Genomic DNA, 25991 nt, shown 5'->3' on the forward strand with positions numbered 1-25991 from the left:
CATTGTATATGTCAAAACTTAGTCATTGAGAACCCTCATTTTGAGAGCTTGAAGCCAGGGTGGTACATAAAATAACAAAGAAGAATTCTACACCAATGAAGGATAAACAGGATCCTAAGTTGTGGATTTCCTAACAGGTCTTCTATACAATGTTGTGTCTTTAATCAGTACCAGAAACATCAATACTTCATTATTATCCTTCTTTGATGCAGAATAAATGAATGATTCTTTAACACTGTCAGTTGCATAGCTAAAAGTATGTGATTTGTCTAAACTCTCTCTTCAGACATTGTCATGAAAGTATGGTTTTGCAACTGATTCCAAATAATTTTGTATATGAAAAAAATCTGCTTAGTTAGAACACTATGATTACCTGAACATGGATTTACAAAAAAGAGGTCAAAAAATAGTGCAGCAATCAAAGAGTAAGATTATGATGATAAAATGAGTCCAATGAGTGAAAGAAATAGTTATAGTAGTAAAAATGCCAAGGTCTAAACGAGTGAGAGTTCTCTGACCATGTCACAGGCCCCAGAGAGCATCTCAGAACCATACTGATTCAAGTTTCCTATGTGCTCCATATGGATTCTAAGGATTACTGGTTTTTTACCATGATGTGGTTCCTGTTACCACCCACAGCATGACACAAAATCAAGTGATCAGGAAGCCAGATAACCTCTCATACTGTTTTTTATTTTATCTTGTTATTAACAGTCATCACTCTTAAATGATAGAATTAAATGGGAGCTCTAGTCAAAAGTTCCTTTAGAGAGCTTTAAGTAAATGTTTAAAACAAAATCTTTAACCCTGCTGCCTATCTGTTGAATCTGAAAATACTTGCATACAGATATATAATCAGCCTTGAAGCGTAGGAGTCTTTTATCTTCCGCCTACTGATTTTACTGGGATAAATTAAAACAGCAAAAATCCTATGATGAAATACTAAGGTTAAAATGTCACCAATACCTAAGTTCCATAAAGTCACATCTTCTGCTCCAAGTAGTCTAGTGACACAGTTATCACGGTGCCTTTAAGGATGTGGATGTGACCTTAATGTTGCAGAGCTTCGAGGCTGCAGCCTTAACATTTCCTGTCACAGTCTTTGAGTCAATCCTCATGCCCACACAATACAGTGAGTTTCCATTTCATTCTTGAGTTGACACAGGTAAGTGGGTGGGTACGTGCTCAAACTCAGAGATGTATTATCACATTAATCCAAGTCCATTAATCTCATTGCTCTAATTTTTTTTCTTTCTTTTGAAATTAAACAATTCTTACCTCTTGCCCTTCACTGCTTGATAATAAAAGGCACTGGCAAGAGTCAAGAGCTGGGCTACCACTTGGCCAATGACTCTCTAAGCCCCTTTACACTTCCTGCTTCAGTATTCTTCTCTGTAAAGAGAGAATCATAATATTTAGCCCAGTTCTGCAGATGACCAGAATAAAAGCACTTAAAATGTTATGGGAGAAAAAGCATAAGAATACTGTGACTTTAAAAAAGCAAGTGGCACAAAACAAGAAATAAATAGAGTAAATAAATAGCAGAAGAAATGGACAGTCTTAAACAATGTTGTTACTATTTTCTCTCTTTGCTACCTAATTTCAAAATACCTTGCAGCTCCACAGTGGTTGAAGTCTGTGTTCATACTGCCAAGTGCTATAATATTCTCTGGGAGCCAATATGATCAGAGGGAAATGTGCAGGGCTGTCATTCACCACTGAGAAACAGACTTTTATTTCTCTAAGTGACTCCCCTCTCAGACTATAAACTCTGATATTTGATGTGAACACAAAGCCTCATTTGTTTTGGTCCAGATACCCAGATATGTGGGTAGACGAATTCGACCAAGGAATGTCATCAAAGTTCATGTCTGTTTATTCCACAGCATGAAGCATCTGACTATTTGCATCTCCAAATACAATGTAACGCACTCTTTCTACCTGAAAACAAATCGCTTTCATCCCTCCCAAAAAGTGTATTGAAGGAATTCCCTGGCAGTCCAGTATTTAGGGCTCCATGCTTTCACCGTTGAGGGCCTGGGTTCAACTTTTGGTCGGAGAACTAAGATCCCACAAGCCACAGGACGCAGCCAAAACACAAAATAGAAAATGAAATAGTATTTTAAAAATTCAAAATTCAAAATAAAAATGTACTGAGCACAAACAACATAAAAGAACTCTGCCGGGTTCTCTGGAGGCTAAAGATGAGTAAGTCTGTTCTTTCCTTTGATAAGAACTTTACTCAGCCCACATTCTTAGATATAGCTCTTAGATTAAATTTTCCTCCAGAACAGAGATTGTGGTGTCTCTCTCTCTATCCTCAGGGCTAAATGAATGAGTAAATAGAAGAATGAGTGTTCTAGTAGAGATGTTCCCTGTTTAAGATGTAAACTACAAGAAATTATTTCCAGCCTCTTCACAGTGTAATCGAAATTGCTTAAGAACAATAAAAGGATTGAGGAGATATCAATCATAGAGACAGTTTAAAGAACAAGGTGGACAAATGGAAATCGAGGAAAGACTGGGAGAAGGAAAAAGAAAAAGCACTGTCCAGAAGGAATCATGGGAAACAGAGGCTGACTTTATTTTTGGGGGGGCTCCAAAATCACTGCAGATGGTGACTGCAGCCATGAAATAAAAAGACGCTTACTCCTTGGAAGGAAAGTTATGACCAACCTAGATAGCATATTAAAAAGCAGAGACATTACTTTGCCAACAAAGGTCCATCTAGTCAAGGCTATGGTTTTTCCAGTAGTCATGTATAGATGTGAGAGTTGGACTATAAAGAAAGCTGAGTGCCAAAGAACTGATGTTTTTAAACTGTGGTGTTGGAAAGACTCTTGAGAGTCCCTTGGACTGCAAGGAGATCCAACCAGTCCATCCTAAAGGAGATCGGTCCTGAGTGTTCATTTGAAGGATTCATGTTGAAGCTGAAACTCCAATATTTGGCCACCTGATGTGAAGAGTTGACTCATTTGAAAAGACCCTGATGCTGGGAAAGATTGAAGGCAGGCGAAGGGGATGACAGAGGTTGAGATGGTTGGATGGCATCACCAGCTCAATGGACATGAGTTTGAGTAAACTCTGGGAGTTGGTGATGGACAGGGAGGCCTGGCATGCTGCAGTCCATGGGGTCACAAAGAGTCAGACACGACTGAGTGACTGAACTGAACTGAACTGAGAAGGAATCAGTGAAGACAAAATTTCTGCAGAAAACAGAAAGAACTCAGTTGATTCTAAATATTTAGAATAGAGTAGGCAATTACCTTTGTGGGAAAAAATAAAATTTGGTGGAAATTGAATTAATCAACAATTAGAAAGGGGAAAAAATATTTCTTCTGGCTTCTACCAAGTGCTGAGCCACTTTGGCCAAAGCATGGAACCTTAAATAATGTTCTAAAGAGTTGTTATAAGTGTTGTTTGGACAACGCAGTAATGTGAACACCCAGTATGTGCTCTGTCCACCTGCTGCCTTCATCACTTGAGGTCGTAATTCTCAAACTCTTTGGTCTCAGGACCTCTGCACATTTTTTAACATTATTAAGGATCTCCAGAGAGCTCTTACTTACATGAATTATATCTAATGATATATACCATGCTATGCTGTGTTTAGTCACTCAGTGGTGTCCCACTCTTTGGGATTCCATAATCTGTAGCCCGCCAGGCTCCTCTGTCCATGGGATTCTCCAGGCAAGAATACTGAAGTGGGTTGCCACGCCCTCCTTCAGGGGATCTTCCCAACCGAGGGATCGAATCCAGGTCTCCCCCATTGCAGGTGGATTCTTTACTATTTGAGCCACCAGGGAAGTCCAAAAATACTGGAGAGGGTAGCCTATCCCTTCCTGACCCAGGAATTGAACAGGGGTCTCCTGAATTGTAGGCGGATTCTTTACCAGTTGAGCAACCCGGAAGCCCTGATATTTATCATATTATCTGTTAAACTGAGAAATTTTCATAATCTTATTTCAAATCAAGACAACAGATTGTAGTTACTTTTGGTTATATTTCTGCATAGGCTCAAAATTTCAGACTTATTTATTTTATATATAAATATAATATATACATTATTTATTTATAAGTTTCAGATTTATTTATTTTTTTAAAAAAATGAGGTTATAGCTATCCTGCCAAGTATGACTAAAGCTAGCTAATAAAAGTACAGGAAAAAACAAAAAACTAAGAACAGGCAAATTTTATTAATCTCTATTAAAAAAACGTACATGCTGATACTTAAATCTACTACCATAGAAAATAATGGAAACCACAAAACAGATGCAAGCACTCTATCAACTGGGTGATGACATCGTTACACGTCGAATGGCCTCTGGAAATTTCCGCTGTACATTCAGGAGGCAGTGACAGCGAAAAAGGCAAATTACGTCTTTGTATCATAAAGCAAATAAAGCAAATAGTTTTGACCACGGATACCCCCTGAAAAGATCTTGGAGATGGCCCAGACCTGGCGAACCACGATTTGAAAACAAATGTAATCAATTAATTTTTAAGGTCACTTCCCATTTAATATGCTCTGATAAAGATTTTGTTCTCCTTCGCGGACCACCCTTTGAGACCTAAGATCTTAGGATGGAGCTCGTCGCCTAGTGAAACCCAAATCGAAAATCCCCGGACGCGCCAGGGCGAGGGGAGGCTTCAGGGGGTGGTTTCTGTTAGCGCTGGGAGATGAACTCACGCTGCCCAGAGTCGGCGGAGGACGCGGGGTCTAGAAACCAGTCCCAAACCCGCCACCTGCGCGCCAAGGCGGGGCCAGAACTGGCTGCAGGCGGCCGGACTCGCCCAGGGCTTAGCGCAGAGAGAGGTGGCGGCGGCTGCGAGGCGCGGCTCCTGGAGACGCCAGCCAACCGCCCGCCCGCCGCAGGTGCGCCGGCCCCCGCGGGGAGGAGCGCGGCCAGGTGCTGCCAGGTAGCTGCCTTCTCGGGTTCTCACCGCTCTACTCTGCGGCCTCCCGGGATCCAGGCAGCACTCGCGTCGCGCGTCCCGGGGCCGGCCAGGGCGCCCCCTCCGCGAACCCCAGGCTCTTTCTCGGCCCGAGCGAGGGGGCCCTTCCCGTCCTGCGGAGAGCAAGGCGCGGATTCGCGGGGCGCCAAGACCGAGGGTCTGGCGGTCGCAGGGACGGCCGAAGCACGGGACTCCAGCCCGGCTGTTGCTGGAACATGCGCCCGGAGCTGCAGGTGCGGGGGCCCGGAGGCTCGGCCCCGGCAGGGAATGGGTGGCTGGGAGGGGGCCTCCTCGGCGGACCGGGTCCGATTGCAACGCAGAGGGTCGCCGCGGCGACAGGCGCCCGCTCAGCCGGCCGCAGAGTCCGGAGGACCGGGGCTGGGGAGGTGGGGCCAGGGATGGTGGGCGGATGGATGGAGGGGAGGCGGCATTTGTCCCCCGGAGCTCTCGGGGCCGCTTTCCGGGCGCGGGTCGGACCCTGGCGACCGAAACCGCGCGCGGGGCGCAGTCACGCGATGACTTTGAGCACAACAGGTCGGTGACTCGTTCCCATAGGAATTTAAACTGCTGAGCTGGGGGCACTTTTGACCTGTGCTTTTGGTTGGTTGGTTTTGTTTCAGTTTGTTTGACAGTTGCCAGACTATGTTTCCACTCCTGGTGCTACTCAGCCAACTGCCCGCAGTTACCTTCGCGTTTCCTCATTGCACAAGAAGTCCGGAGGAGTCTAGGCATGCGAGAGAAGAAGGTAAGCCTGGCTGCAGATCCCAAGAAAACCGTGCTGAAAACCCGAGCCTGTATTCCAGGGCTCAAATGGGAAAGTGTAGTCTTTGAGATTACATGCCCCTCATCAATCGTAGAAGCGCTAAAATGCGCTTTAATTTGTGGTTTATTTGGTAATGTTGTGGTTTGTTGTTAACTGCAGTTTTTATTTCTGAGAGTTACTTTTGTAAATATGTATTTAAGACCAGGTTGGTAGTTAACTGAATGGAAAAACTGTTTCAACTTCTGAAAATCAGTGAGTGCTGTTTTTCTAGATGAGGCCGTGTGGTAATTCTGATGAGCCTAGTTAGTTGTTCTTCCTGGAAAGAAGGACAAGGAGTCCCGGACCTAGTCTGGATTTGTTAGCAGACTCTGGGCAAGTTACTTAACCCCCTTTCAGGTTTTATTTATTTATTTTTTTTCCTGTTTTTTTTTTTTTTTTTTTTTTAGTTGGAGGCTAATTACTTCACAACATTTCAGTGGGTTTTGTCATACATTGATATGAATCAGCCATAGATTTACACGTATTCCCCATCCCGATCCCCCCTCCCACCTCCCTCTCCACCCGATTCCTCCGGGTCTTCCCAGTGCACCAGGCCCGAGCACTTGTCTCATGCATCCCACCTGGGCTGGTGATCTGTTTCACCATAGATAGTATACATGCTGTTCTTTTGAAACATCCCACCCTCACCTTCTCCCACAGAGTTCAAAAGTCTGTTCTGTATTTCTGTGTCTCTTTTTCTGTTTTGCATATAGGGTTATCGTTACCATCTTTCTAAATTCCATATATATGTGTTAGTATGCTGTAATGTTCTTTATCTTTCTGGCTTACTTCACTCTGTATAATGGGCTCCAGTTTCATCCATCTCATTAGGACTGATTCAAATGAATTCTTTTTAACGGCTGAGTAATATTCCATGGTGTATATGTACCACAGCTTCCTTATCCATTCATCTGCTGATGGGCATCTAGGTTGCTTCCATGTCCTGGCTATTATAAACAGTGCTGCGATGAACATTGGGGTGCACGTATCTCTTTCAGATCTGGTTTCCTCAGTGTGTATGCCCAGAAGTGGGATTGCTGGGTCATATGGCAGTTCTATTTCCAGTTTTTTAAGAAATCTCCACACTGTTTTCCATAGCGGCTGTACTAGTTTGCATTCCCACCAACAGTGTAAGAGGGTTCCCTTTTCTCCACACCCTCTCCAGCATTTATTGCTTGTAGACTTCTGGATAGCAGCCATCCTGACTGGCGTGTAATGGTACCTCATTGTGGTTTTGATTTGCATTTCTCTAATAATGAGTGATGTTGAGCATCTTTTCATGTGTTTGTTAGCCATCTGTATGTCTTCTTTGGAGAAATGTCTGTTTAGTTCTTTGGCCCATTTTTTGATTGGGTCATTTATTTGTCTGGAATTGAGCTGCAGGAGTTGCTTGTATATTTTTGAGATTAATCCTTTGTCTGTTTCTTCATTTGCTATTATTTTCTCCCAATCTGAGGGCTGTCTTTTCACCTAACTTATAGTTTCCTTTGTTGAGCAAAAGCTTTTAAGTTTCATTAGGTCCCATTTGTTTATTTTTGCTTTTATTTCCAATATTCTGGGAGGTGGGTCATAGAGGATCTTGCTGTGATTTATGTCGGAGAGTGTTTTGCCTATGTTCTCCTCTAGGAGTTTTATAGTTTCTGGTCTTACATTTAGATCTTTAATCCATTTTGAGTTTATTTTTGTGTATGGTGTTAGAAAGTGTTCTAGTTTCATTCTTTTACAAGTGGTTGACCAGTTTTCCCAGCACCACTTGTTAAAGAGGTTGTCTTTTTTCCATTGTATATCCTTGCCTCCTTTGTCAAAGAAAAGGTGTCCATAGATTCGTGGATTCATCTCTGGGCTTTCTATTCTGTTCCATTGATCTATATTTCTGTCTTTGTGCCAGTCCCTTTCAGCTTTTAAAATGATGAGGAAATGAGAAGTGGAGTGATCTCTAAGGTCCTTTTATACTTTTAAATGTCTGGTTATCTGGGTGAAGTTAGATGGTGTGAGATTAGGTTTGGGGCTTGCTACTTGACAGTCCCTTGGACTGCAAGGAGATCCTACCAGTCCATCATAAAGGAGATCAGTCCTGGGTGTTCATTGGACGGACTGATGCTGAAGCTGAAACTCCAATACTTTGGCCACCTCATGCGAAGAGTTGACTGATTGGAAAAGACCCTGATGCTGGGAGGGATCGGGGGCAGGAGCAGAAGGGGACGACAGAGGATGAGATGGCTGGGTGGCATCACCAACTCGATGGACAAGAGTTTGAGTAAACTCTGGGAGTTGGTGATAGACAGGGAGGCCTGGCATACTGCGATTCAGGGGGTGGCAAAGAGTCGGATAGGACTGAGCGACTGAACTGGACTGAACTGAACTAGAATTGCACATCTTGTGGTCTCCAGGTCATAAACAGATTCCTGCCCACATTCTGAAAGCCTAACCTAGAAAACACAGGAAAGAAAAAAACTTGACTTTCGTTTCTCCCTGCCAAATCGCTGTGCTTCCCTACCTGGTGCCAGTGCTTTGGATCCACCTCCCCACACATATCTGTCCCACATTCATTCTCATCAGGTCCTCCTCTCATTCTCTTTTGAGGAGGATCTGTTACGCTAAAACTCCTAATCATAACGCTAATAATGGTTAATACAGTTTAATGTCTCAAGCCTTCTAGGAGACTGTGTGTGTGTTAAAATAGGGCAATATCTTAACCTTAAGGAATCACTGACCACAGGATCCTAAGCAACTGGATAAGGTAGTTAGTGGAACAGAGATTTGCAAGGAGATCCTTCTTGGTGCCTTCCACGTTGTACCGTATATGTAAGTCCATTCATATACAAGGTTGATGATCCATACTGAGCGGGACCAGATGCTGGGTCCAGAATGTTTATGAGTACATTCGTTCATTCACAAGATATAGGCATAAAAGATACTCTCCAGGACATCATAAACTATGGAAGGAATTTAGAGATCATACTTGAGTGCAGAAGGCTGGAGATATCTGTGGGAAATGTAAATGAGGAAGTGTGTGTATTTAAAAGGCTTCTCTGGTGGTTCAGTTGGTAAAGAATCTGCCTGCAGGAACTCAAACAGGGGCTCTGTATCAACCTAGAAGTGTGGGATTGGGAGGGAGCTGGGAGGGAAGTTCAAGACGGAGGGGCATATGTATACCTATGGCTGATTCATGTTGAGGTTTGACAGAAACAAAATTCTGTAAAGCAATTTTCCCTCAATTAAAAAATAAATTTTTTAATGAAAAAAAAAAAAAAAAGGAGTCTGCCTGTAGTGCAGGAGACCTGGGTTTGATCTCCAGGTCAGGAAGATCTCCTGGGGAAGGAAATAGCAACCTACTCCAGTATTCTTACCTGGAAGTCCGCGTGAACTGCTTCATCTAGTGGGCGAGGCAGGGTGTAAACTGATAATCTCCATAAACTCTATGACAGAAGTAGAAACAGAGAGTTCAAGAGCAGGGGTATTGGTTAGCAGTATTAGTTAGCATTAGTATTAGTTAGGTGTTAGCATAGTAGCTATGTCTCTGGAGAGTTCTATAGCACAGAAGCCAGTGCTCTCTGCAAATGAGATATTACAAATGGAGATATGAAAGGTAACTAGGGAAATAAAGGACCTTCAGTTGTGTTCTGCTAAAGCCGAGAAGTGGGATTTAAATGACTCAAAGAGAATTTATTTAGAAAGCATGGAGAGACAGGAGAAAGGAAGAGAATAGAATATCTCTGTTGGTGGGTTTAAAACAGGGGAATAGACAGCCTCTTAGGATGGTCTGAGTGAGTGAGTGAAGTGAGTGAAGTCGCTCAGGCGTGTCCAACTCTTTGCGACCCCATGGACTGTAGCCCATCGGGCTCCTCCGTCCATGGGATTCTCTAGGCAAGAATACTGGAGTGGGTTGCCATTTCCTTCTCCAGGGGATCTTCCTGACCTAGGGATCGAACCCAGGTCTCTCGCGTTGCAGACAGACGCTTCAACCTCCGAGGTCTCTCGCGTTGCAGACAGACGCTTCAACCTCCGAGCCACCAGGGAAGCTAAGACAGGAGAAATAAAGATGAGAAGATAATCTGAGGCAGCAGACACAAAAGTGCAAAGGCCAGTGTATCCTGGGGCAATGGCCAGAGGGAAAACAGGAACCCTTGCTGCAAGTTCAGGATGCTCCAGGGGCAGGAAAGTTTGCCTCTTTTAATTAAAAGCAAATCCAGGCTACTTAGAACCCAACTAACAAAGGACAGTATTTCTCCTGAGATCATAAGGGAGGCAAGAAGGAGTTTGATAAGGCATTGAAGCTCTAAAGATGGACCATGAACTGAATTAGAACTTTCAACCTCAGGGAAGTGGTGGACAGCAGTCCCTCCCAGAAGGCATGTTTTATACAACAATCAAGACTTTCATTGGCATAAATATCACTTCAGGAACAATAAAAGTGTTTGTGACTCACTTTTTTATTTTCCTTTTAAGTTGAAGGTCCCATTGGAGGTCAGGGGTGTTTTGTAACTCAGATAACAGGAGGCCAACAATGAGAAATTTGGCACTGCTTTTCTAGCCAGTAAAATGTAAAGATCTGGGCGTATCTGAGAAGTAGCAATACAGAGGCAGATTTCTAATTCTCTGTTCTGAAATCAGATTTTACGTATTGTAAGTATGTACGTACAGCTAAGTTAAGCAGACTCAAAGTTACTTCATCACTGGTTTAATATTATAAACCTGTGTCAAGCTGAGTAACAGACCATGACTCTGAATTGCCTCAACTCTGAGAAATTAGGTCCAAGAGGAAAGTCAAGTTCATTCATTTATTATTGTAAGTAATTTGGGGCGCACCTCTATGTGTCAACATCCCTGCTTTAATGGATTTTTCCTTCTAGCTAGGGGAACAGAGTTGTAACAGATAAGTAAATAAAGCATATAGAACACTAGATGGGAAGTGCCATGAAGAAAAACACAGTGTGGGATGGGGATTGCCAGAGGTGGGTGAATAGGGATGGGGTTCAAGGTAACACTGAACAAAAATGTGGAAGGAGGTGAGAATGCACACTGAAAGAGGAAAGTTCTATTCAGTGGAAAGCAAGTTCAAAGGCAGGAGAGATCCAGGCACATTGGAAATGTGCTGTCGCTGTCATGGACAGGGGGGTGACTTAGAGGGCCATTATAAGAATCCCAATGAGAAATGATGGCCACTTGGAAAATTTTTCATTCTATTTAGTGGTTGCGTAAAATCCACAAGAACAAAGAAGAGGAAAGAACCAACATTTTGTCACAGGACAGAATGGTCTACCTTTTTAGAATATTTCTCAAAACAACTACACTAATGAACCCATTCTGGCTCCCCTCCTTGGTTCAAATAGCTCATAAATCTTGTCTATAAAATAGAAATGAAGCTGCTAGAATAGCACTGGCCAATAGAAATATAATGTGCACAACGTAAAGAATTTAAAATTTTCTAGTAGCCACATTTTAAAAAGTAAAAAGAAATAGGTGCAATTAATTTTGATAAAGTATTTAATTTAACCCAATATATTCCAAATATTTAACCTAATATTACAAATATAAGCAATAGAAAACACTGAGATACTTTACATTTTTCTTAACCATGTCTTTGAAGTCCCTTTTATACTTAGTGTTCAGTTCAGTTCAGTCGCTCAGTCATGTCCGACTCTTTATGACCCCGTGGACCACGGCACGCCAGGCCTCCCTGTCTATCACCAAATCCTGGAGTCTACTCAAACTCATCTCCATTGAGTCGGAGATGCCATCCAACCATCTCATCCTCTGTCGTCCCCTTCTCCTCCTGCCTTCAATCTTTCCCAGCATCAGGGTCTTTTCAAGTGAGTCAGCTCTTCACATCAGGTGGCCAAAGTATTGGAGTTTGAGCTTCAACATCAGTCGTTCCAATGAACACCCAGGACTGATCTCCTTTAGGATGGACTGGTTGGATCTCCTTGCAGTCCAAGGGACTCTCAAGAGTCTTCTCCAACACCACCGTTCAAAAGCATCAATTCTTTGGCGCTCAGCTTTCTTTATAGTCCAATTCTCACATCCATACATGACTACTGGAAAAACCATAGCCTTGACTAGATGGACCTTTGTTGACAAAGTAACGTCTCTGCTTTCTAATATCCTGTCTAAGTTGGTCATAACTTTCCTTCCAGGGAGCAAGCATCTTTTAATTTCATAATTAAATCACCATCTGTAATCACCATCTGCAGTGATTTTGGAGCCCCCAAAAATAAAGTCAGCCACTGTTTCCCCATCTATTTGCCATGAAGTGATGGGACCGGATGCCATGATGTTAGTTTTCTGAATGTTGAGCTTTAAGCCAACTTTTTCACTCTCCTCTTTCACTTTCATCAAGAGGCTCTTTAGTTCTTCACTTTCTGCCATAAGGGTGGTGTCATCTGTATATCTGAGTTTATTGATATTTCTCCCGGCAATCTTGATTCCAACTTGTGCTTCATCCAGCCCAGCGTTTCTCATTATATACTCTGCATATAAGTTAAATAAGCACGGTGACAATATACAGCCTTGGCGTACTCCTTTCCCTATTAGGAACCAGTCTGTTGTTCCATGTCCAGTTCTAACTGTTGCTTCCTGACCTGCATACAGGTTTCTCGAGAGGCAGGTCAGGTGGTGTGGTATTCCCCTCTCTTTCAGAATTTTCCACAATTTATTGTGATCCACACAGTCAAAGGCTTTGGCATAGTCAATAAAGCAGAAATAGATGTTTTTCTGGAACTCTCTTGCTTTTTTGATGATCCAGCAGATGTTGGCAATTTGATCTCTGGTTCCTCTGCCTTTTCTAAAACCAGCTTGAACATCTGGAAGTTCTCGGTTCACATATTGCTGAAGTCTGGCTTGGAGAATTTTGAACATTACTTTACTAGCGTATGAGATGAGTGCAATTGTGTGGTAGTTTGAGCATTCTTTGGCATTGCCTTTCTTTGGGATGGGAATGAAAACTGACCTTTTCCAGTCCTGTGGCCACTGCTGAGTTTTCCAAATTTGCTGGCATATTGAGTGCAGCACTTTCACAGCATCATCTTTTAGGATTTGAAATAGCTCAACTGGAATTCCATCCCCCTCCACTAGCTTTGTTCATAGTGATGCTTCCCTAAGGCCCACTTGACTTCACATTCCAGGATGTTTGGCTCTAGGTGAGTGATTATCTGGGTCGTGAAGATCTTTTTTGTAAAGTTCTTCTGTGTATTCTTGCCACCTCTTCTTAATATCTTCTGCTTCTGATAGGTCCATACAATTTCTGTCCTTTATTGTGCCCATCTTTGCATGAAATGTTCCCTTGGTTTCTCTTAATTTTCTTGAAGAGATCTCTAGTCTTTCCCATTCTATTGTTTTCCTCTATTTCTTTGATCACTGAGGAAGGCTTTCTTCTCTCTCCTTGCTATTCTTTGGAACTCTGCATTCAAATGGGTATATCTTTCCTTTTCTTCTTTGCTTTTTGCTTCTCTTCTTTTCACAGCTATTTGTAAGGCCTCCTCAGACAGCCATTTTGCTTTTTTGCATTTCTTTTTCTCGGGAATGGTCTTGATCCCTGTCTCTTATACAATGTTAACGAACCTCTGTCCATAGTTCATCAGGCACTCTAGTCCCTTAAATCTATTTCTCACTTCCACTGTATAATCATAAGGGATTTGATTTAGGTCATACCTGAATGGTCCAGTGGTTTTCCCCACTGTCTTCAATTTAAGTCTGAATTCTACACTTACAGCACATTCAATTCCCACTAGCCACATTTCAGGTTCTCTATACCATATGTGACTAGTGGCTGCTATATTGGACAAAATAGCTCTGTTAAGACACACCTGGGACTTCTTGGTGGTCCAGCAGTCTTGGTCAGGACTTTGTGCTACTAATGCAGGTGGCATGGGTTCGGTCCTGGTTGGGAACTAAGATCCTGCATGCCACACAGCACTGCCAAAAAAAAAAGTGATTTAGGAAATGGCAACCCGGAGATGTAAGTGACTTATCCCAGGATATACAGCTGATAGCTAAGCCAAATCAGAAAAGAAAAATCTGTGTCTTCTGTGTCTAACACTCTGCCACCACACCAGACTAATTTTTCTCAGTCAAAATAACAGGAAACCAGTGCTTTAGAAATAGCATAGACTGGCCTGTCATTTATTGGAAAAATAATTGTCTAGAGGAAAAAATGAAACTCAATTTTTTTTCACTTATGCTGATAACTTTGGACATAATCTACTCAAGTATGTCCTGGAATTTGATTAATATCTGTATTTCATCTTTAGCAGGAATTATTTTTACTGATGATATTTCTTTTTGTCAGATTTTAAAGCCCAGAAGAAAGTTGGGTGTAATTTAACCACATCAAAGGAACTATGTGCTCTTCCCATAATTAAAACAGGAATTTTCTGCCTTATTTTTATCAATGTTTGAAATCTTTCTATTTCTTTGTTAGTTTTTACATCAAAAGAAGAAGCAAACCTGTTCATACATAGACACCTCCTATATAATAGATTTGATTTGGAGCTCTTCACTCCCGGTGACCTAGAAAGAGAATGCACAGAAGAACTTTGTAATTATGAGGAAGCCAGAGAGATATTTGTGGATGAAGATAAAACGGTAATTCTGTTGATGATGTTAATTGGCTAGACGTTTATTAAATTGTACTTTAAAAAGTGGTACTTTCAGGCATTAGAAATTATATGCCTTAAATAAAATTAGGATTGTATACCTGTTATCTCTTTCTACTTTCTTAAAATGCTAATTAACCCATTTAGATTTTACTTTATACTTCCCTGGGTTTACAGTAATTAGCAAATTATCAATTATGTTATAATTTTGTGTTTAACATTTATGATACTCAAAGACAGTCTTGAAGCACAGTGAATTAAACTTCAGGATATTGAGTTAGCTCTCTGACTCAGGCTTCAATCAGTCAAAACTGAAGAGAAATTTTTCTTATCAAGACTTAGCTTTTTGATGACTATATTTATATTTCAAGTACTTATTGACAATCTACTATGTGTCATGTGCTCCCCTAGAAACTGAGGATAAAATATATATTCCCTGCATTCAGGAGTTTATTGCTTGGCAATAAACTTTTAGAATTTCTCCCTTAAAATATATAATTAACTTCCATCTGTTAATCCTGAAAAGTACAAAACAAATAGCCGGCACTGTCCCTGTTATAATCTGGCATATTCTTTAAGACTATCAAGTGACCCAGATTCTTATAACCCCAAGCTTCAATAACCGCAGCTCTTTTTCCCCTTCCTCAAGAATCTCATTTTACTCTTTAGTCAATACGAACCTCTCTCGGTATTCTTCAAATGAAGATGTTACTGAAACTTAGCTCTTTTTCTTCCCAAATTGTCCCCAGCCTCCCGTTACGGCTGTTATCTGCTGCGTCTGTTAGAGAAAGGAAGCAAAGGCCGCTCTGCCTCGTAGTTGTCTGTTGAAATTCTGTTCTGTTTCTCACAAACCCATTTTCTAGTTTTACCACCGTTCCTGAAAAACGGCTTCCATTCTCTCAAGTAACACTGAACTTAAAAAGTCTCAGGGATTAAAAAAAAAAAAAAAAGTCTCAGGGATGTCTTTCCAAATCAGTAAATACCTTTTAATAAAATCTCTGAGCAAGGGCTTCCCTGGTGGTCCAGTGGTTGAAAGCCTGCCCTGCCAATGCAGAGGACACGGGTTCGATCCCTGGCCCCAGAAGATCCCACGTGCCTCAGGGCAATGAACTGTATGTCACAACTACTGAGTCTGTGCTCCGCAACAAGAGAAGACACCACAATGAAAAGCCCTCGTGCTGCAACTAGAGAGTAGCTGCTGATTGCCACAACTAGAGAAAACATAGACCCAGCACAGCCAAAAATAATTTTTTTTTAAAAAACCTATAAAAAGCTCCTAGCAAACTGAAGGCTCACCTAGTGTAGAAAAAAGTCAGACTCCTTTTCAAGCACGATCATGAGTCCTCTGCTTCAGCTTCCACCTCTACTGTTTCCATCGACTCTCTAATTCGATAGTGTCCCTGGATATCTGAGTGAGGGCCCCGGGCCAATGAAGGAAGAAATATCAGGATCCAGTGGTAAAGAGCTGGCACTAGCAATAAATCCCTGGCCAATTTCAGAGTTGGAGGAATTGGTGGTGGGTGGCAATGCTTTAATTATTTAATAGAGTGAGTCACTTGCTCCAACATGAATGAACTGGTATCCAACCCGTGGCACATGCCAAGCGTTTATCACCCCTAGTCTAGGTCCTTGAGACCAAATGAAATGACCTTAAAGAAATTAAATAAACTTGGAAATTTTTTTACCTTTCTCTTAGAAGAAATTTTGGCAAGAATATTCAATTAGAGGACCAACCACAAAATCAGGTAAGGCAAGAATGAATCAATTTTAATGTTTTTTTCCCACCCTCTATCATAGTACATTTTTAGTTTCATTGTTTGAGTTTGGTTGTTGCACAACATACATACCTTGTAAATCCGGGGAAGATTTCTCAATTATACACAGGGCTATCTAAGACAGAAAAGGCCGCATTCATCTATTTATACACTGAAAATCAAGTTTGGTGAGATACTAGGGAAATGAGATAATAGGCTTAATTCGCTCTTTTAAACAACTCGGCTAAGTCAGGACTTGCACAGAATAAAAGTAAGACTGTTACTTTCAAGTAGTAAGCTATTTTAATTTTTTTTTTTTTCTTTTTTTACCATTACAAGTGAATGGAATACTTGTGCTACTAAGTAAATTAAGATTGTTAGAATCAAGTAGCTTCTAGAGAGGGGAGATCCTTTGTCTTATCTGCATTGATCATCTCTAGCTGCTTTTTTGGCAGGTTTGTTTTGGTTTTGCCAGCGATTTTTTTATTCCTCCTAGGCAGGGTCCAGCTGTAGGGAGACTATAATACATAGCTACTCTGGAGTTGCTTAGTAAATTTCTCCCAGTAGTTAATATCAGAATGTGTATAGTTGAACGAAGAATATGTTTATCCCGCTTAGTCTTGACATTTAAAATAAATCAGGGACCTCCCCTAGTGGTCCAGTGGCTAAGTCTCTGAACTCCCAATGCAGGGAACCCGGGTTCCATCCCTGGTCAGGGATCTAGATCCCACATACCACGACTAAGACCCAGCACAGCCAAAATGAATAAATAATTTTGATTAAAATAATAAAAATAAATAAAGCCATACCTAGGGCTTTTAGGAAGTATATCTTTTTTCTTTTTTTTTTTTTTTTTTTCTGGTCACGTCTCTGGCACAGACTTTTAAAAGTAACCAATGTTAATTATTAGATGCTTAATAATGTGCTTACACTCAATGTTAAATTTATTGAAATCATAGGTGGTGCTTTTCAGTTGTTATATTTATGTTAGTTTAATGATTTCTCTTAAGATGCTAACAGAGAGAAAATCGACGCTATGGGCCTTCTGACTGGATTAATTGCTGCTGGAGTATTTTTGGTTATTTTGGGATTAGTTGGTTACTATCTTTGTATCACCAAGTGTCACAGGCAACAGTATCCAGGGTAAGTATCAAGTGAAAATATTTAATTCACTTTCTATACTAGTATACTTTCTATACTGTTATTTTTAAATGGCTAAAAAAATGACTGCCTATATTTTGAAGTCTATTTTTTATTTTGCAATAATTTCAGATACATAGGAAGGTTGCAAAGATGGCACAGAGAGTTCCTATGTATCCTTCACCAGTTCCTTCACTGTTAACCTCTCATGTTACCATATTACATTTGCAAAACTAACAAGCCAACTTTGGGCTTCCCTGGTGGCTCAGATGGTAAAGAATGCCTGCAATGCAGGAAACCTGGGTTCAATCCCTAGATTAGGAAGATTCCCCTGGAGAAGGGAATGGGTAGCCACTTCCAGTATTCTTGCCTAGAAGATTCAATGGACAGAGAAGCCTGGCGGGCTCCCATCCATGGGGTCACAAAGAATTGGACATGATAATAAAAGCCAATGTTAATACATTGCTATTAACTGAATTCCAGCATATTAGTAAAGCTTCCTAAAGGCCATAATTGTTTGCATAATAAATCTCAACATCATTAGAGTAAAAAGTTATTATCATTCATATTCTTATCTGTAAGTATAGATAAAAGTGTAGAACTACCTTATTTTTTAAAAAAAAGCAGCACATGCAAAACAGGCAATCAGAATTATTTCTTCTATATCCTTATTTACCCTGTTTATGGTTCCAAATTCTACAAAGACACTCATTATTGACCAGGTTATGACCAGATTATGGAAATAGTGATGATGGCTGTACAACATTGTGAATATAATTAATACCATTAATTGTACACCTGAAAATGGTTATAATGACAAATTTTATGTTCTGCATATTTTACCATAATTAAAATTTTTTCTTTATTGTTAAGGTAAGAGTTTAGGGCAATAGAGGTGGAATTAGGATAAATCCATTGGAAGATAAAAGCTGAAGCCATGAAAGTAGGTAAGTTTTCTGAGTGTGATGAAAGGACAGAGACGAGGGCAGAGGCAAGTCTGAAAGGAGGCCTGTAGTAAGAGTGCAGAGGAAGCTGGTTGTTGCTATTGTTTTAGTCTCTTAGCTGTATCCAGCTCTTTTGTGACCCCATGGACTGTAGCCCACCAGGTTCCTCTGTCCATGGGATTTCTCAAGCAGGCATAGTGGCGTGAGTTGCCATTTCCTTCTCCAGGGAATCCTTCCAACCCACGGATTGAACTCATGTCCTCTGCATTGCAGGCAGATTGTTTACCACTGATCTTCCTGGGAGGCCCCTGCAGAGGAGGACATGCCAGCAACAGGGGGGCAGAGGACAGGGGCAATGTAAAGTGTAATTCTATCCCCCAGCTGGAATTCCTAACAATCCCCTGAGGACTGTTCATGGGCAGGAACTAAGGAGATTGTCTGAGAGTTCTATAGATCCTCGAAAAGTTTGAAAAGTAAAAGAAAGTAAGGAAAATTTTGTGTAATTTTTCTTAAGCCACTGTCTTTAAGCTGAGGTTTCTATTAATTTCACCTACTTAACAGACAGGAAATCAGCAAGTTCTTACCATTTTCAAGGGCTTTTGACTAAGATCTTATTTCATATGGCTTTCTCCACAAGCTGCAGGATACCTGGAAATTCATGAGTTAATGAAGAAATTGGAATATTTATATTTAAAAACTCTGTCTTTTATCTTTTATCCTTGTCTTTATCTTTCCTTCTTTTCTATCTCATTTACAATATTTTCCCCCAAAGTCCATGTGTATGTCCTCAGTATTTTTTCCCTGAAGATCCGTGAACAGAGCCATTGTCCAGTGTCATGCTCAACATCGTTCTCTTCTCTTTCCTATTTTTTTTCCATTTCTCTGCTTTTCTTCACTGATACACCTTCTTACCTTATGCCTTTTTTCCCCTCTGAAGCCTTCTAGCTTCTTTCCTGCATGAGTTTAGAAGCAGAATTCAAAGCATGGAATTCAAAGAGGTGCCATTATTATGCATGTTTTCTGTGTATGTTATTATTAAATTTTGAAAACCCAGATATCTCTTATTTTAAAAGTAAGATTAGTTATACTTAGGACAGTAGAATGCTGTCCCGTTTACAGGTCATTTTTACATCTGCTGTCTCACTTTGATTCTCAGAGCAACCCTTTATAGGGGACACTTCAAACTAGGTTAACCAGACATTCCTTTGTGTTAAGATTAACTTTTAAATACTTACTAACTGACTAAAGTACTTTTTATCAATTGTCCCAAGAAATTTTTCCAACAGTTACATGTTCTCTTTCTACATTTTGTGAGTCTAGAAGTGGGGGAAGGGTGAGGAATATTTTGAAAAAGAAAAGAGTAAAAAATGAGATCCTTGTTAGAATAGTTTGTCTCATTCTTTTGTAAAAACATGCCAAGAAATGGGAAGCAAGATCTTTTCATTTCTTAGTCCCTGTATTTTACGGAGGAAGATAGACATAACATAATGTTGTCAGCTTATCCGAGATGTTCTTGGTGTGTGTTTTCTGATTTCAGTCATGTAAGGTATATGTAAGACATCACTGTGAAAACACTTAATGACTTTATTTTTTTTTCACTTAATGACTTTATTATTATTATACTGTTCCTGTAACAGATTTTGAAGGTCAACGTGGAAAAATTTATTTCTTCAAGTAAAACATCTGTCTCTCCTGTTTCCTATAAGCAAACAAGTAGTACTTTTCATCACAAGCTAATGAATGTGGCAAGTGACAGTCCTACCATGCGTACATCCAGATTTCCGACAGAGGAGGAATTGTATTGAGCCCTCTAAGTAAACTTCTGAGGCTCTCAGTCACCTCTCAGCTATTGAAGGGCAGATTATTCAATTCCTCGATTTACATAGACCTTTTTCTTTTCTTCTCCCTCTGCCATTTTCCTCTCTTTCCTTTCAATTTCAGATCTCATTATAACTTCCAACAGCAAAGGTATTCTATGAGGCAAGTTGATATTAATTTAGTTTGCAGAAAAGTACAGTATTTTGGGTCTGCTAAACTCTTATTAGGAAGAATACTATTATAAATATCGACTACATGTTCGGGATTATCTATATATTTTAATTATCTTATTAACCATACTATAGGAGGTTAATTTCTGCATAGATGCTTCATAGACAGCCAACTTCACAGTCTAAATGGATCAGTTTACTTATCTTTAAATTATAATTTGTAATTCACAAGTGAGAAGGGGAAATGTAGTTTTGGAACACCAGACCGGTATTGCATTTCAGTTTTCATTGGCTGGTGTAGGTGACAAAGTTTTGTGAAAAATGGTGTAACTTGAACTAAGCCATTTTTTTTTTAATTAAAAAGGTTTTTTTCTAATTGTTAGGCTTGGATCCGTGGAGATCAATGGGGAGTAAAGACACTACCTTGGCAAGACCAGAGAGCTATAAAATAAAGCAAGGCTAGATTAAGGGAGGCTTTGAAAAGTAGGCACAGGAGTTGGAAGTTGATTCAGTAGAAAGTGGACTTCAAGTTAGCCTTTTGTGGAGAAGAATGATGGGATGGAAGCCCTGCTGAGGAGGGATGGACCAGGCAGCAGGGTTGCAGGGGTAACATGAGAGAGATGGGCATCCACTGATGTTATTACCTCTGTGGCATCAATTTCCTTAGCTTTGAGTTGTAGCACCTTTCAACAAAGCCTGGATTTGGTTTAACACCATACTTTGAGAAAATTTTAATTCAGGAATAGGAGAAAAAAAGAATTCATGTGTTTTGAGTCCTCGTTACAGTATTCCATACTGTGCTTAGATGCCTTACATAATCTTTCTTAATCCACACAAAACACCTCTGTTGACGTAGCTATTACTATTGCCATTTTACAGAGGGAGAAATGTTAGGTTACCTTGCCTTTGGTCACATTGCTATGAAATGACAGGATCCTGTTTCATACACATGACTGACTTCAAAGCTCTTGGTCTTCCCACTAAACGAAGACTCATTCAGAGTTTATGGGTAAAATAAAACTTGTTATATTAATAAAGAAGGTTCAGCTTTGATCTAAATAGTTGGATTTCTTAATATTGCTGTCTTAGCCTAAAATATTGCCTTTCCTAGACCTCAATGCTCTCTCTATTTAGTTCTTCAGATACCTACGTAAGAAGGGGCAGACACACTCCTTCCATCATCTTCAGAAGACCAGAGGAGACTGTCTTGTCTCCATCGCCACCTTCATTGGAAGATACAGGATTACCTTCTTATGAACAGGCAGTGGCATTGACCAGAAAACAGAGTGTTTCACCACCACCACCTTATCCTGGGCCAGCAAATGATTTTAGGGTATTTAAAAAATCTATGTCACTCCCATCTCACTAAGCCCTCATTGTCTTGGTGATATAGGACATTCACATTATTTAAGTGGTTCTTTTCCCTGAACCAAAAAAGACAGGTCAGTTCAGCTGTTTATGACAAGCTGTAGGGAGTAAGGAGAAATGAGCATGTGTTCTCTGCCCCTGGAGTTCTGTCAGCATCTTTAACCTGAATTGGATAATCAGCTGGATAAGGAATTTTGTGTCCTTGCAAGTGAAGAAGAGAGCATTGTTCTGTTCAAAAGAATGTTATGGATGTCACAGCTAAAACTGGTGAACTGTCTGTATCCTTTGTACAGAAAAAGATTGTAGATTTGTTGTTGTTGTGTTAGTTGCTCAGTTATGTCCCACTCTTTGCGACCCTATGGACTGTAGTCTGCCAGGCTTCTCTGTCCATGGAATTCTTCAGGCAAGAATACTGGAGTGGGTAACCATTCCCTTCTCTAGGGGTTCTCCCAGATCCAGGGATCGACCCAGGGTCTCCTGCATTGCAGGCAGATTCTTTACTGTCTGAGCCACCAGGGAAGCCCCATAGATTTATTGTATTGAATACTAAAAAAAAAAGAAAAAGAATTTCTAATTATTAGATTATTCCAAGTTATAATATTGGATCTACTCTTTTAGGATTTCTTTTTGGTCGGCAATACTTCACAGAATCTGACATTTAAATATAAATCAATAACCTTAATGAAATCAGGTTTTTATCTTAAATTATTGCATAGCATTTACTGTATTTTGCACATTTTAGTCATGAACTGTTCCTATCAGGCATACTTTATTATGTGTGTGGGGGGGGGCGCAGTCAATAGTTTTCTTTAAAAAATAAACACTAGGGAGTTACTTCTTCAGAGGGAGCATGGTTGCAATGGCAAGGATTTGCAAGGGTTGTTATACCACGAAGTAAATTATAGGCCTCAAATCTAGGAGTGGAGCTTGATAAATTTGTGCATATTACCGACGAGTAGACATACCTATTTTCATTGCTAAGTTATCTGTATCTGACTATGCATAACTATTAATCTGGAAAATTTGTCAAAGTTTATAAATAATAGTTTGAGAACCTAGAAGTAACTTACTTTTCTGCTATCAAAATAATATTGATTAAAGTTACCAGCAATCCCTTGTATCTTTTAATGTCTGGACACAGAAGATCATAGGTAATAATTTTGACCTATAGTTTGTATCTTCTAATTCTGTATGTGACCAATCTCCCCTTACAAACATAATAGAATATAAGCTATAAACTTCTGAAATGAATGTGTGTGCACAAATTTATTTGAATTTATGTGTATGTGAATTTGTTTCCTCTTTGCAGGAACTCAAAAAATAACATACTCCTAAAAAATAGAAAATTCTGTTCTTTATGTTTTTGCCAGGCATTGCTTTTTTCTATGTGATACCATTTATAAAATTCTATTTTGTTTTATAATTTTTAGAGAGATGAGATTAAAACTCACAGGCATTTGGTAGGTCCTTCCAAATTAATTGCTGAAAAAGTATAAATCATATTACACTGTGTTTGAGTGTATGTCTCGCTTTTAAGACAGTGTGATCTTAATGCAGATGAAAGAAAGATCTTAATCATTACAGACTGCTAAAGACCTTACCTTTGATATTTTCAGAGTCTCTTTGGTTACTTGTTGCAAAGAAATCATCTGGCAAAATTTGTTGTTGTTGTTTGGTGTTTGGTTTTGTTTTAAATTAATCTTTATTGGAGCATTATAGTTGCTTTACAGTGTTGTTTCAGTTAACCATATATATATATACACATATATATATAATCATATGTATCATATATATATATGAGTCAGCCATACATATATATGTATCCCTTCCCTTTTGAACTTCTTTCCCTTTCAGGTCACCACAGTACATTAAGTAGACTTCTCCTACAGTGTTCTCATTAGTTATCTATTTTATACATAGTAACATTTAGATACAATTAGGAAAAGTGGTCTCTTTAATGCCACCTACATAACCTATAAAAATTTTACTATTAGTCATATGTTGGCTTTACACAAGCACTTTTCCTCATGTAACTTTACCCTTATTTTAATCCTCTTTAAAAGGTCAGAGGCAGGACTTCCCTGGTGACCTAGTAGTTAAGACTCTGCACTTGCAATGCAAGGGGCGTGGGTTTGATTCCTTGGCAGGGAACTAAGATTCCACGTGTCACACAGCCAATAAATAAATAAAGCAAGCAAGCACCTAATGCTGTTTCTGAGGCTAATTAGGAAACATTAAAAAAAAAAAGATTGGAAGCAAACTCTTATCATTTTAGCAATCACTCTAAGGCATGCAAGGATAATTTGCCCCAAATCTAACGTGTTGGTAAAAGCTAGGTTTAGAATGAGCAAGCACATTTTTCTCAGCCCCATCTTATACCTATAGAATTACACTGTCTCAAATTATAAAGTATAAATAATTCTAAGTCTGTATGAGAAATGTATAGACATTTGTCATTTATACATAAATGTATATAAGAACATATATTACATATCTGTATTTTCTCACACATGTGTTTCTTAGGATGGATAAAAATATAAGATAAAAGATTTATCTTTTATTGAATCACAATCTGAAATACTCCATGAACTTGTTTACTCCAGTTGACTCCCAGAAATCTTGCTGTAAATCCAGCTTCAGGGCCTGTGACAACCCGTCACCCAGCAGCAGCATGGATTTGTCATATGCCATCACTTACTGTAAAACTATTGCTCTAACCTGAACAAATCTGGAATTCATCAAGATTATGAAATAAGGGGTGTTTGTAGAGAATCCAGTGTTGAGAATCCAATCCATAATACTTTAAATATAAAGCAGAAAATGTGATAGAATCATAACCAACAAATATTTATGATAATTAAAAGGAAAATATTAATATAAAATTATTAATATTTTAATATTAATGAACATGTATTTCTGTCCCATTCTCCCTTTTCTATTCCTGTTGTATTTTTGGTAGTGGGTTTTTTGGTTTGATTAATTTGTTTTTGTTTGTGCTTCTTCCTTGAGTAACTGGTTAGTGTTAACCATTAAATCTATCTTGACACAAAACTTTATAATTGATTAGACAGTTTTCCCCTCTATTACAATCAGGAAATGAATGTAATATGGGTATGAAAAGGGAAAAGAAAAGGGAAAGTCACACAGTCGTGTCTGACTCTTTGCGACCCCGATTGTAGCCTTCCAGGCTCCTGTGTTCATAGAATTTTCCAGACAAGAATACTGGAGTGGGTTGCCATTTCCTTCTCCAAGAGATCTTCCCAACCCAGGGATCAAACCAGGTCTTCCTCATTGCAGGTAGATTCTTTATCATCTGAGCCACCAGGAATAAGACTAGAAAAAGACAGATACACATTTACGGGGTTTTGCCTTCAATAGGATAGATAATTCTACACAGAATATTCTCTTTTTAAGATGAAAAAAAATCAAAGAGAGCACAAACTATGTGTCAGAGTTTTGCATCCATTAATATTATGCCCTCTGAGTGAATACACAGTGAAAATCCTCAGAACAATTAAGAGCTAGAGCAATGGTGTTCTCTGTATCTGGTTTCCTGTTTGCCTATAAAATTCTAACAATTTTTTTCTATTTCTCAGATAAGTTATGTGTATGTGTACTTTTCCTATACATAAAAGTGAATTTTTTAATGAGAAGAAGTTTGTCAGTGCTGTTTGAAAGCTTAATTTCATATTATTCATACTGTTTTTTATTCTAACTGAATGTGAAATAAGTTTGTATTAGTTACTGGTTGATTTGAAATATTGTATGTGGCATTTATACTACTAGAAGAATGTCTAGATTTCTGTAATTTTTTAAAAACTAGATTCTTTTGTAAATCCTGCCTGTGTAGCATTTTGGAACATGTGTGACATATATTGATACCTTTAACCTTCCGTATTGTATCTCCTTCAGCATTTTTTTTGTTGTTTAAAAATGTTTCCCTAACAGTTAAAAGTTTAAGGCAACTCAGTACTTACCAGCATTTTCATTATGTGGAAAAAGCAACTCGCTTTTGAATACATTTTTCCTACATGCTTGATTATATTTTGGCTTTAGTGGATTTCCTATTACAGACATTTTTTATACATGTGAATAAACTTTATGCTAAGTAAATATTTGTTGCTTGTTTCAATGTTTATTTGAAGAATATTTAATTCTTATTCCTCATATAATGGCATATAATTATGTGAACAATGTATTGCATGTTTTCAAAACAATGTTTACAGCATGGTATTGCTGTATCTATCTTTCACCTGGGGGTGGTAACTTTCTATTTAAACAGTTTAATTGCAATTGTGAAAGTGCTATTTTCCTTAACAGAGTTTTAATATTTAATGTATTGTTTGAGGCAAATTTATAATATATTATTGCTTAAAACTGAATTTACTTCTATGACCTTTATACATAGATTAAAAACTTTTTTAAATATAGCAAGGTTATACTAA

General features: G+C 39.3%; 1 protein-coding gene across 2 annotated transcripts; it reads left to right on the forward strand.

Moving 5' to 3' along the window:
- The first annotated feature begins 4873 nt into the window (after window positions 1–4873).
- PRRG4 (proline rich and Gla domain 4) lies at window positions 4874–25631 on the forward strand. 2 transcript variants are annotated; one of them, XM_061151385.1, is made up of 6 exons: window positions 4874–5189; window positions 5577–5701; window positions 14178–14341; window positions 16049–16097; window positions 17117–17249; window positions 21313–25631. In XM_061151385.1, exons 2-6 carry the CDS (start codon window positions 5599–5601, stop codon window positions 21545–21547), a joined length of 684 nt encoding a protein of 227 aa, XP_061007368.1. In that variant the 5' UTR covers window positions 4874–5189; window positions 5577–5598; the 3' UTR covers window positions 21548–25631. The 2 variants fall into 2 exon arrangements, with proteins under 2 accessions (XP_061007368.1, XP_061007377.1); XM_061151394.1 differs by lacking the exon at window positions 4874–5189 and adding an exon at window positions 5279–5490.
- Window positions 25632–25991: the final 360 nt, after the last annotated feature.

The sequence above is a fragment of the Dama dama genome, chromosome 1, assembly GCF_033118175.1.
Source record: "Dama dama isolate Ldn47 chromosome 1, ASM3311817v1, whole genome shotgun sequence".
Lineage (NCBI taxonomy): Eukaryota > Metazoa > Chordata > Mammalia > Artiodactyla > Cervidae > Dama > Dama dama.

What these genes read in the sequence shown, in the direction of transcription:
- PRRG4 (XM_061151394.1), top strand. Translation starts at nt 5,366, where the DNA reads ATGGATGGAGGGGAGGCGGCATTTGTCCCCCGGAGCTCTCGGGGCCGC. An exon ending in TTGTGGATGAAGATAAAACG is followed by an intron (nt 14,342 to 16,048) that starts GTAATTCTGTTG and finishes CCTTTCTCTTAG; the next exon opens with AAGAAATTTTGGCAAGAATA. An exon ending in CACAGGCAACAGTATCCAGG is followed by an intron (nt 17,250 to 21,312) that starts GTAAGTATCAAG and finishes CTCTCTATTTAG; the next exon opens with TTCTTCAGATACCTACGTAA.